The sequence below is a fragment of the Melopsittacus undulatus genome, chromosome 2, assembly GCF_012275295.1.
Source record: "Melopsittacus undulatus isolate bMelUnd1 chromosome 2, bMelUnd1.mat.Z, whole genome shotgun sequence".
Lineage (NCBI taxonomy): Eukaryota > Metazoa > Chordata > Aves > Psittaciformes > Psittaculidae > Melopsittacus > Melopsittacus undulatus.
In genome coordinates this window covers 13,741,641-13,753,998 of record NC_047528.1, presented here as the reverse complement: position 1 = coordinate 13,753,998, position 12,358 = coordinate 13,741,641, and the positions used below count along the sequence as shown (strand labels likewise).

At 36.0% G+C, this 12,358-nt stretch overlaps 1 protein-coding gene across 1 annotated transcript in view; it reads right to left on the bottom strand.

Moving 5' to 3' along the window:
* Window positions 1-12,358, bottom strand: part of DYNC2H1 (dynein cytoplasmic 2 heavy chain 1) — a 166,597-nt gene that overhangs the window by 113,411 nt on the left and 40,828 nt on the right. Inside the window, exons 44-53 of the mRNA XM_005149725.4 lie at window positions 11,745-11,896; window positions 11,061-11,205; window positions 9,548-9,650; window positions 7,862-8,029; window positions 7,603-7,727; window positions 6,283-6,531; window positions 5,390-5,498; window positions 4,322-4,435; window positions 3,359-3,501; window positions 514-595 (exon numbers count right to left, since the gene is read on the bottom strand). Coding sequence (XP_005149782.2) covers window positions 514-595; window positions 3,359-3,501; window positions 4,322-4,435; window positions 5,390-5,498; window positions 6,283-6,531; window positions 7,603-7,727; window positions 7,862-8,029; window positions 9,548-9,650; window positions 11,061-11,205; window positions 11,745-11,896 — 1,390 coding nt within the window. The remainder of the gene's footprint in view (window positions 1-513; window positions 596-3,358; window positions 3,502-4,321; window positions 4,436-5,389; window positions 5,499-6,282; window positions 6,532-7,602; window positions 7,728-7,861; window positions 8,030-9,547; window positions 9,651-11,060; window positions 11,206-11,744; window positions 11,897-12,358) is intronic.

Sequence of the window (12,358 nt, the reverse complement as noted above, 5' to 3'; positions counted from 1 at the left end):
TCATTGACTAATGCTTTATGAAAAGTAGCTAAAAGTATTATGCAAATGAGTGTTGGGTCATGTTTAAAGTTTAAGTTGTATTATAAAACCAAATTACTCTGAAAAAGGGGCATTATTTACAAGAAATTAGTTACTGGAGATAAAGAATTATTAACATAAATAACTAGGTCTAGTGCAAGAGTAATGGACAAATGCAGACTGCATAACTCTTAAATTATCAGATGCTGAGGTTGTAAAATAACATTCACATAGAAGGAAGACAAGAATAAAACAAAACGAGGCTTAATCAGTTTATAAAAATGAATTGCAATTGCTTGTGACAGAAGAGATCATTTTAGTCAGCCAGGATGTATGTTCTAGACCACTGATGCTCAAAATGCCTGCTATTTGAACACTGCTAAAGTCTATGAATATGCTGGCAAAACCAGGCTAAAAGTATCTATGCTATTATCTATGCCCAACAGAAAAGTGGTGTTTCAATAATAACAAATAGTGGGTCCACCTAAATATTACCTGAGTGTTTTTTCTTAAGTTCCTTATGTGCTTTCTCAGTCTTTTCTTGTTCATCTGTATCATTCAGAAGCATTTCAGGTATCTAAAAAAATGAGCATTTTTTTTTGTATGAAAATTATGAACAATGAAAATATGAGTTAAAATTATAAAACCCAAACCTTTAATCTAGTTTCTTACTTGAAAAGACTGAATACGATAACTTTATTCAGAGTAAGGTATTTACTGAGTACATACAGCATTAAAAAGATCAGTTCTGTCTTTCCCTGTCACTACATTCCTGTTGTCTCCCACAAAAGGAGCTTTTGCTGGCTGCAAGACAAAGAAACTAATTCTCAGAGGACTCTTACAGTAACCCTAATGTCAAACATGTAAAAATATATAAAACTCAAAAGGAAAACAGCCAGTCTGAACTAAAACTGTTGCACTGGAATTAAACAATGCCTAAATCTAAGTCTTTGAAGTGTTTTTCATGTTCTACAATGGGCTTACTTTGATTTGTTATCAACTATACAACATACAGTAGTAAAAATAAAGTATTTCCAAAGGTTCTGGCATATGACTAAATGATCACTCAAAAAAAAGACAAAAAAAAACCCTACTGAAGTGGAAGTGAAAATACCCTGAAAAATACTTTTTTTAGCTGTGGACAGAGCTGGTCCAAATATCTTTGCCAAACAAATTTTTAGTACAAACTGCTGTACTGAGGCACAATGGAAAGTGAAAGAGTCCCAGCAACCCTGGCAGAAATGGACACTGTGTCACCAGCTCCCATAGCTCTCCCAGGAGGGTGACCAACCCCATGGTCTAGGTGTGAAACCCATCCCAGATGTGAATGGGAGAGGCCAGATCACCTTACATAGACTGAAGGGATTACTGCATAGGAATCTTGGGACACATTATGGAATACAATGGAAGACCATTTCATATTACACAAGACTTACTATGGGCTGGTGAAGGACCCACAGGAGTTGGCTTGCCAGAGGTACTAGAAGGTCCAGGCCAGCTGCCTGAAAGACTGTGGAGCCTGGCAGTCAAATGAAACCCAACTGCATGTGTCTCTATGTGTGTCCATGCCTGTGCAGGATGCAATCAGGAGATCCTAGATCCAAGGCGGCTACGAGAGGGACTGGATGTCTAAGCCCAGTTACTGGATCCTACTACGTGTGTGTGAACGCACAGTGAGGCAATATGTGTACAGCTGGAGTAGGTTTCTGGCCTCAGGGGCCTGTACATCCAGATGCCAGCAAGTGGGGAGACCAGGGCATCCAGAGGCAATTACTGGAGGTACTATGTGTCTACACCCAGCTAGTAGTCAAATCCACATTCTGCACATGTACATGTTTCCCACTAATGGGCCTTCACTGTGATCACTCATAGAAGGGAACAGGAAAATGCCAATAGTGCTGTTTGTGTTTGTGCTGAGGGTTTGTTTGTGTTGTTCTGTGTTGCCAATTAAATGTATACACGTGCTATATATATGTGTCTATGGCTGTGCCTACTGGGAATACACGTTCAGCTTCAGCACTGGTTCAGGTTGGGGCTGTGAAGCTTCACAGAAGCCTTTCCTCTATCAGCATATTGAATTTGGCAACCTCAAACATATATAAGTAATGTATATCTCACACACACACTCTGACCATCCTGAAGCAAGCAGATTTTGATCCTAAAAAGAATATATGGAATCTATTCCACCAAAAAGACTGAGAAGTAACATGAGGTTTACAGTGCAGTCTTAGATCTAGAGAAGCTCATATACATATTACAAGCCTATTTTTTAACTAGGTGTCAAGCACACTAGTAACAGCAGATATCATCAACATAGCTGGTGCGGTCGGTTGACCCTGGCAGGATGCCAAGTACCTACCAAAGCTGCTCCATCACTGCCCTCCTCAGCTGGACAGGGGAGAGAAAATATAGCTGAATACTTGTGGGTCGAGACAATGACAGGGAGAGATCACTCACTGAATACCATCACGGGCCAAAAAACCTCAACTTGGGAAAATTAGCTTAATTTATTACCAATCAAATCATAGTAGGTTAATGGGAAATAAAAATTAAATCTTAAAACATCTTTCCCTTACCCCTCCCTTCTTCCTAAGCTGAAGTTTACTCCCAAATTCTCTACCTCCTCCCCTCTCAGCAGCACAGGGAATGGTGAACAGAGGTTGGGGTCGGTTTCTGCTGCTCCTTCGTCCTCAGGGGAAGACTCCTCACTCTCCTCCCCTGCTCCAGTGAGGGGTCCCTCCAGCAGGCTGCAGTACTTTACAAACTGCACCAGTATGGGTCCTTTCCACTGGGTGCAGTCCTTCAGGAACAGCTGTCCGACTGCAGCTGCCGGTCTGAAACTTTTTTCCCCCTTTCTTACCTATGTTATCCCAGAGGTGCTATCACCATCACTGATGGGCTTAGCCTTGGCCAGCAGTGGGTGCATCTTGGAACCGTCTCGATTTGGTGCTACCAGGCATGGTGGAAAATTCTGGCAGCTTCTCACAGGAGCCACCCCAACTACCAAACCCTTGCCAGGCAAACCGAAGACAGTTGGTTTTAACATTTTGCTTGCAGTCTATTTGTATTTTGTTCTTAAATGCTGTGTTTGATCAGTCATAGTTAGCATTTTGTTCAAGTCAGCCCACAGAGAGAACAAAAATTGGTGCTACTGGTTAAATAATAATGCCAATAGTTCTTAACTGTTCTGCAGAATTTTCTGGGTTTGTACTACTGCACAAATGAATTAAATGAGCACAGTGACAATTATGCCTTCACAACTTCAAATCTTTTGATCTTATTCACCAAAGGTCAGAGCTACTAATTTAAAGAAGTCACAGGTTTTCACTAATTAATTTACCTTTTTCATACTGTTTTCTGACCAGGTTTCCATCCACAAAACTTGACACTTCTTGTAAAGTGCTGGATTACTTTCACAGTTTATTGTGAAATTTATATTGGTAGAATCCATGATCAAGACAACATGCAGGTTTTGTTGGATCCCTAGGAAAATACAACATATTAAATATTTAGTAGATAATCTAACTACCTAATGGTAGACTTATTGCAACCACAACATAAATCACCATCTTCCAAATACTTATAACAAGCTAATTTCTGAAAAAAAAAAAAAAAGAAGCTATTACATCACACTAAGTCCTGAATGTTTATAAGCAGAACTTAAACAAATTAATTTACTATAATGGATTCTCATTATGTATGTTACACTGTATTCTATTTTTTAATTTAGAAGAGCTGGTAGTATTCAAATAGATACCTCTAGTACAGACCAACAGAACCAAATAGAAGGAGTTCCAAGGCCTCTGAGTACGACTGCCAGCATTTGTATTCTTTCAGTTAAGTTCTTCTATTTATTTGTAAACTATTTAATCTACTTGTTTGTCCAAGGAAGAAACCTAGTTGTAAACTTGCTTATGATTACTCAGACTTCAAAGTATTTGCAGGTATAATTGACAAATAGAAGAAAACTCTGTAACTAGACATATAAGCTAAATAAACCAGAAAATGATGGGGACAAGATCTTTCTTCCTTCTAGTTACTTTCAAGAGCAGATTTCATAGCAGCTTTGTAGAACTTTTATGTATACAAAATCCAAAAGACAAAAAGTCCGAAGAATGAATTTTAAGCTGAGAGTTCTGTGCCCCCAAACATCACACTGTAACCATTATCCCTGCCTGCTTTTAACAACAAACTAAGAGGTAAAAATGCACACAAAACAAGGTCTGTTAGAAATTATTTGTCCATTATTATACTACTTTTATAACTTTGCAATAAATTATAACTTATAATTCTGTTCACATACGGTATGTGAAATAGTTGAAAATTGGTCCTGTAAATCCATCTTGTGAAGCTTGATCCTTCAGAGGAGATAGCAACGGTTCCAATTCTTCTATTTTATACAGCCCAGGAACTTCTCCTATTTCAAGAATGAATTTTAAATGGCAGATCAAATACACTATAATTCTTCAAATTCCTCTGAAGGATTCCCTTGAATCATCTGTACAGAGAGTCTGAGTATGGCATTATTCACCTCCATACTTTCACAAGTGTTGTCCCAAGTACTCCATCATTCTTTTCATTATATCACGAAAACAACAAACCAAATTATAGTACTTCCATTTAACTTAAACAGCTCACTTTGTTAATATTACCTGGAATATACACAAAAAACTCATTCCAATCTACCTAAAGACAGTGATCCAATATAATATAAAAAATCAAATAAGACTGACAGAAAACAGAAACATGAAGGAAAGTACCCAGGTCCTCAGACAGAGGTTCAGCACTGGAATCTGATATTGTAAAGAAACTTGGATTTGCACCTAGGAGACAGAAAGATCTGCTGCTTTTATCAATGAGCTCTGAAACTACTTTAGTTCCAAAAAACTTTTGGTAAGAGTGCTTCAATGAACCCCCTGATCAAGGAACAAAGCTAGATAACCAAGTCACTTTTGTTCCTGTTATTTATCATCTCATTACTTTCAGAAAATTGCATTTTGCTGGAGTTCATTTAAGTAAAGGACTCAGTCTATACAATTTAGTAAAACATTGGAACACCTCTCAATTTTGAATTGTATTAGAAAAGGGAAGCTGTAGAGTAGAATACATTATCTTTTGTGGTTACACTATTACAAAGAACTCCTTTGAAATAAGTGACTTACTGCAACTTTCAGGAATTGAAGCACACCTACTGTAGGATAGTTTAAAGGATAGCTAAGTGAATTGCAAATCAATTTCTCACGTACAAGCATTCCAGCTAAAACAAAGTATAAAGCTAAGTAAGACTTCTGGTATGGACATAAAGTTCTGCCTCACTGACCTAAATCTGTGCGGTAAAAGTAGAACCATACTCTTTTTGTACTTGTCTCACCTGAAGACAATAAACTGTTGACCATCTCAAGAAACATGGAATGAACAAACTGATAGTCTTCGAGCAGCAATACCACCTGCTTTGCTTCAATGCCAGCAAGCTCCATCACCTAGAAGCAAGGAAAACATTTAAAGCTCAGTATATTGAGTATATGTATTGTTTGTAACAGAATAAGTTTTTCCTTGATTATATATTACATATTTTCTCCACAACATCTACACTAATATATATTTACAGAAGACTACTAGGTGATTCAGTTATATGAGATATCAAATATGAAGAACATTCTACCTAAATGAATAGCATGGTAATGAAAAAAAGTTAAAACGGACACTTTCACAGAACATATTTACGTTCCAGATGTGACTCGATTATAGAGTTGTATCACTTTTTTGTGTGGGCTTAGCTTTATATTTTTCTTTAGCATTGTTGAAGGTACTGTGGAACTCCTGATTGAGGGTTGGCATTTGTTTTTAAATAACATGTTACATTTCCTCAATCACTAAAATTTTACGTGATTCAGCTACTATCCTGTTAACTGGCAGACAGTAGAGCAGAAAATTAAAATATATACAAATATGAAAATACATCTATGAAAAAAACATTTCCAATATTCACATAGACTTAGAATTTATGAAGTCCACAACACTCATAAAAACATGTCTGGTATTCAAAAAAGTTGAGTTTCAGGTAATTACTGTAAAGAACAGTGTACTAATCTAGGCACTAAGAACTTCTAAAAATCTGCTCGTTTCATTTAGACTACTAATATTTTGCTTTTCTTAAAATATCTCTTCATGCAACACTTCTGCCCTTCAAAATTCCCATGTTCTTGTTTTTTATTTTAATACATGCCTACAACACTATAAAATGGAAACCACGGACTGACTTACATATTTAAGATCATTTTTGAACTGCTTCAGTTCATAGCCTCTGGAAATTTTCGGAGAAAACAGAACAGCTCCATGCATATGACTAACTAAAGAGGTAACTGTTCGACGACCTACACCACTCCGTCCTGCCAAAAGAAGTGATCCTCCAGGAAAACTTAGCACTCTGTCCATTTTAGACATATAACTGAGGACTTCATGGAACAGTAAGATCTCAATCTCTTTTTTGTCTCGCCCATAATGAATAATACCCTATTAAAAAAGAGAAAAAGAGAGATGCATTCACTAATAATAATTAGAAGCAGTGAGGTATAAAAGTATCTAACATTTAAAAGTTTAGAAAAGAAGGGCTTGAAAACTTAACAGGCCACACTAGTATTAATTACAAATAAATTATTTATGTGACAAAATTTAGATACTCTGCCTAGCCATTATCAGTAATGAGTACACCACATTATCCTCAGCACCAGGATACCCTAGAAGTCTTTGATATATTGAAATAGAAATCTACCACTTAATTAAATAATTGACCAGAACAAAGTCTGAGCTGTGTCTCTGACTACAGATTAATTAATACATAACTTAGAAGAGTAGTTTAGACAGCTAATTGCTGCATAATTGCAGATTATGGAATGTCTTAATGAAGCACACATTATAACAGATCCTGAAATTAAATTCTGGCCTTGTTATACTTCATAAAACCTCATCTTTAAAGCCCAACAGAATTGTGTAGTCAGAAAAAAAACAGACTTCTGTTATACTGAGGCTACTGAACTTCACCATTTCCCATGCAGTCTATTGGTCACAAGCTGGCAATTAAGGAGAGGAAGCAGTTTCCCATATACAAAAAAAGCCCATCACACAATGCTAATAAGAGATGATATCAATGCTCTCATCCTGGAAATCAGTCAGCCTAGCACAGTTAACATATTCACGTTTTCTCATCGAGCTCAGTTTTTGTGCATTACAAATCTCCAAACAAACTATTTGCATTTCTTCAAATCAAAATTACTTTAGAAAATTACAAATTCAGAAAGCAAACATTTTATAAAACCCTAATACACAAATATGTATGCACATCAATATTGCATATCAAACCATTGCAAATCACCAGGACTGATGCCCTTTCATTAAAATAACCTTGCTACATGATACTTCCTACTGCCTCCATGTAACATCGCAAACTTTCCCTCACTTGATCAAGTGTAAAAGATGATCCCTCAAACAAGCAGCAGACCCCACACTAAACCTGGCTGTTGCATGCTGCTTCCCGGAAAAAATATCTAGAATAATTGCTGTGCACATTCTTTAATCTTGTCTCACTTTTTGAATAATATCCTTCAGGTCTGTTGAGTTTAGTTTGCCAAGTGGCCTCCCATGTGGTGGTAGTGCCTGTCCTGGTGTGACAAATGCCTCTTGACAAGCTCCCCAGGTTACATAGAAGGTATCTGTGAAAATGAAATTACACATTTGAAAGGTTAGGTGCTCAGCTCATATGCTATTTGACTTGATCAGACTGATTTGATTAAGCAGTTCCTAAACAAATATTTCAAGTTTGTGTAGTATGTCTCAAATGGTTTACCTGCCATATTGTCCAGAACATCTGAGCCCAAATCACCTTGAAATACTTTCATCAAAACATTATCAAATATCTGAAGTTCTTTCATGTCAACAAGTTTGTCACGGAACAAACGATGTGCTTCATAAGCAACAATTTCCAACACATAGTCTGCAGTTTGTATTGATGATCCTTCAAAATTTAAGGAGAGATTTAAAATTAAATATTTATAATAAATATTACAATTCTCAAATTTTCAATTTTAAAATATGAGATTGAAAAAGAGAAAGTAGAATTACATACCAGCAGGAAAGCATCCATAACGAAGGAGTAAGAGGAAAAGCAAACATTATTAAGTGCTTTTTAATAATATCATTATGGACCATTGCAAAATAAAATAAAACATATTCTATTAAAAAAAGTGCTCCAGTTCAGTGTCAGCATTTTAATGAAAATGAACAAGGTGTTGCACACAAAGTAAAAACTAAAAGGCAAAATTCCAGGTAATCAAAACAAGAAAAAATAGAAGACTGTTTTAAAGGAGAAGAGAAAGACTGATAACAAACACTAAAATAACAACAAATATCAGTAACAGTCTGTATTACAAAATGCCACTAGAAAATACAAAGCTGCAATATTCTTCAAAAAAGTAAGAAGGAAGACGAGATGAGTAAATGACATCCCATACTGTTCAACACTGAAAAAGTGTGTATGTCACCTTAGAATACAGCAATGGAGTCCTTAAATGGGTTGGGATTACCCATGCATTGATTATCAGTGTAGGTTTTCTAACCTCATTCAAGCTACATTATACCATCCTATGATCCAAGAATGAGCACAACATTCTTATCACTTTTATAGTCTTCAAGCAGCCCTCTGTGTAGCCCTTTAATTAATGTAGAAGCTAAAACACAATAAGGTGTAATTGCTCATGATCTAGTAATAATAGCAGCTTCTAAGACAAGATTAGACAGAAGCCTATGCTGTTATTTGGAAAAGCATACAAAATGAAATACCTTTACAAGTTTCGTAATTTCCAAAGTTAAGGAAAGAACTTTCAGACAAGACTGTGATTATCAAGCATTCCCAAACTGTGAAAACATTTGGGATCTTCTATAGATATTTGTAAACTCTTACATCAATGAGATAGTTTTCTAGATGTTTTCTATGTTTAAGGGTGGTTATAGTCTTCTTTCTTCATTAAGCAGTCATAAATGATGTGTATTAGTTGTAGTTCTGCAGTTTCCTCACATAAATGTTTATACAATAACCTCATCATGTTTACAAAGTCAGGTATAAAAAGACAAGCATGAGAGGCAAGTTTCTGGGAATCCAGAAGACAGACATGCTGAAAAAACCCCAACACAACCCCCTCCCCCCAAAACAAACAGAAAAAAGTTGTGGGGAGTAGGGGTACATTTCAAGTTCTCATAATAGATAATGCAGTCCCAACCTACTAACTTCCCTTAATTTACAGATGGCCCCTACACATATTTGAAAGCACCACTGGAGCTTTTAAACGTGTTTACTACATGTTATGGAATGAACTGTTAGGCATTTTTTCCCTCCACTGAGTTACAGATAGTTCACAGTTTAGGAAGAGTGCCATAGGTGAACAAGCTGCATGGGAAGTCAACAGTAAAACTGACATCAATAATAATTTAGGGTATTAGAACTACTTTACCAATGAAAACCAAATAAGTGACTTACCACCTGCTAAATCATATCTGAATAAACCAAGAACCCACTGAGTAAGAATACATGGTGTGAAAAGGTAGTGACTGTGATCATCAACTGTGAATTTAGCTCGTACCTAAAAAGAGAAGGGAGGGGAAAAAAACAATGTTTTAGAATGTAAAATACTTAGAAATGTAGCTTTATTTTTTTCTAAAGTATCAGACAAATTAGTTTTCAGTTTAGCCTATATATTTATTTTATTAAAGAACTCTTTATTTAGCTTTTTTTTAAAAAGTTCAGAGATTAATTAAGTGCTCTGAATCTCTTCTCTGCCCAGCCTGTAGCTTTGCCTGGGATTGCTCCAACCCAGGTGTAGGACCTTGCACTTGTCATGGTCAAACTTCATAAGGCTGGCATCAGCCCACCTCACAAGCATGTCAAGGTCCCTCTGGATGACATTCCTTCCCTCCAGTGTATCAACTGAACCACCCAGCTTGGTGTCATCAGGGCACACTCAATTCCACTGTCCCAATACCGATCCCTGAGGGACACCACTCATTACTGGTCTCCAGCTGGTCATTGAGTCATTGACCACAATTTGCATGCAGCCACCCAGCCAGTTCTTTATCCACTGAGTTGTCCACCTGCCAAATTGATGTCTCTCCAATTTAGAGACAAAATTAATAATAATTAGAACATTTCTTCTGTACTATTTTTGATGCAAGCAACTGAATCTAGGACTTTTAGTGCAGTAATAGACAAAACACACCTTTTTTTTAAACTGAAATTAAATACATTATAATGTAAAATTGAAAGGGAATAAAAGAGTGTAATAAAAGAATACCTAAAAGAGTAACAGTCACTACAAAAGACTTCACAGCAATACTTTTACCCCAGAGAGAATATTTGAATTTACAACTATATCTTTAATTCAGAGAATAACTGAATCAGTTATTTGGTTCTGGTTTAATGAGATTTAAACTTATATTTCTTAGAATAGACTTAGGGTATCGCATGAAACTCCTGGTAAGTGGTGCATGCTAGCCAGTGACTATACCTGCATTCCAGGAGAAGAAAATGAACCTGTGTGTCTAAACACCTAACAGTGTAAAATTTTAATAGGTAGTCCCTGATATGTATAAAGCACTGCACCCTTGTATCTCTCTTCTCTATTCATAACAACAAACCATAACATCTGAACATTTAACAGTCTTTGAAGTACACTCTATCCCCATCCATTAAGTAGGTAAACACTATAATCCACATTTTACAAATCAAGAACTGAAAGTATAGATGTGTGAAGATGCTTGCCAAAATCATACAATAAATCTGTTAGAAAGCAGGAGCACTTACTCTGTTTGCCTCTAATACCTAAGATTGTCTGCAAATAAGCAGCTTTAAAATTTATACGAACATATGAAAAAGATATAAACTTGGATTTTAATACTGACAAATCGTTTTATTCTCTTGCTAATACCAAAAGTTGTTTTTTTTTTAAATTCTGAATTCTCAATTTCCTTGAAAAAAAGAAATCAAATTTACATACCTGTTCATATACTTGAACCATAGATCCTGCTAGCTGATGTATTTTTGGCAAAGAACCCCAAACAGGGTGATTCTTCAGGTTTTTCTGTAGTACAGGCTCCAAGTAGGCACTATAAATAGCTTGCAGTTGGTCTCTTTCTGGGTAGCTACAAAGAAAAAACCAAAAAGTAATCATTATGGACTATCATCGTTAATTTTTTAATATAAAGAATCAAGTTATATACAATTGCTGAGAAATTTTCATTAATAGTATTTCCATCTAGCAGGTAAGTAAAATTACAGTTTTATTGCAACAGGCCACCCTCAGAAATCTTCTAAATACATCTGTAAATGCATTCAAACTGTAAAAAAAAAAAAACAGACCAATTTCTTTTCAGTTTGTCTAATTCTGTAAGCAAACACCACCTTAATCTAAGGTTGCTTAAAGCAGTTTACTGAAAGTAAAAACATTCAACAGGAAACATATTTCAAACACTTCACTATCAGCAGGTAGCTATAGATTGCTCCATAGCTGGTTTCTAGTTCCAAAAGGCAACAAACAGCACTGAATCTTAATACCCCAAACTGTTAGAAAAGATGAAAGAGTAGAACAGCCATATCTTCATAAAGACTAAATTGAGCAGGGGCTGTACAGACAGAAGCTGAATCTGAGTTGTCAGAGTCAAAGTAATTTCCACATACTTACTCAATTGCACAGAGACGAACAATAGAAGTAAACCTGGAGGTAAGTTTATGTCTTCCCAATGTTCCTCCAGAACACATGGAAGCCACAATTTGTATGTTTTCTAAACCAACCCATTCCAGATTTTCATCATAAAATCCTTGATATGTAAGAACCTTAAATAATTAAATAAAGATTTCATTAAAAAGAAAGCCAATAGATTATTGTAGAAAACCAAAAAAAAAAACCAAAAAGAAATCATGAGCAGCATATCATTACTACTATTTTCTTAATTGACAGAAGTATACTATTCCCCCCAGTTTACTATCAGCTGCAAACCTGCTAAAGGTACACTCTGCTCTATTGTCCCAAGCATTAATGAAGCTGTTAAACAGGTACAGGCTTTCAACTAGTCTTTGTACTAATGATCACCACCCTCTAGTCCTGGCTGTGCAGCCAGTTTTCAACCCATCTCACTATCTGCTTATCCTGCCTGTACATTGACAGCTTTTCTGTGAGAATCTTTTGGGACACAGCATCAATGGCCTAAAGTAAAGTCCAGATAGGCTATATCCACTGCTCTCCCCTTGACTACCAGGTTTGTCATTTCATTATAGAAGTTTATAAAGCTGGTCAAG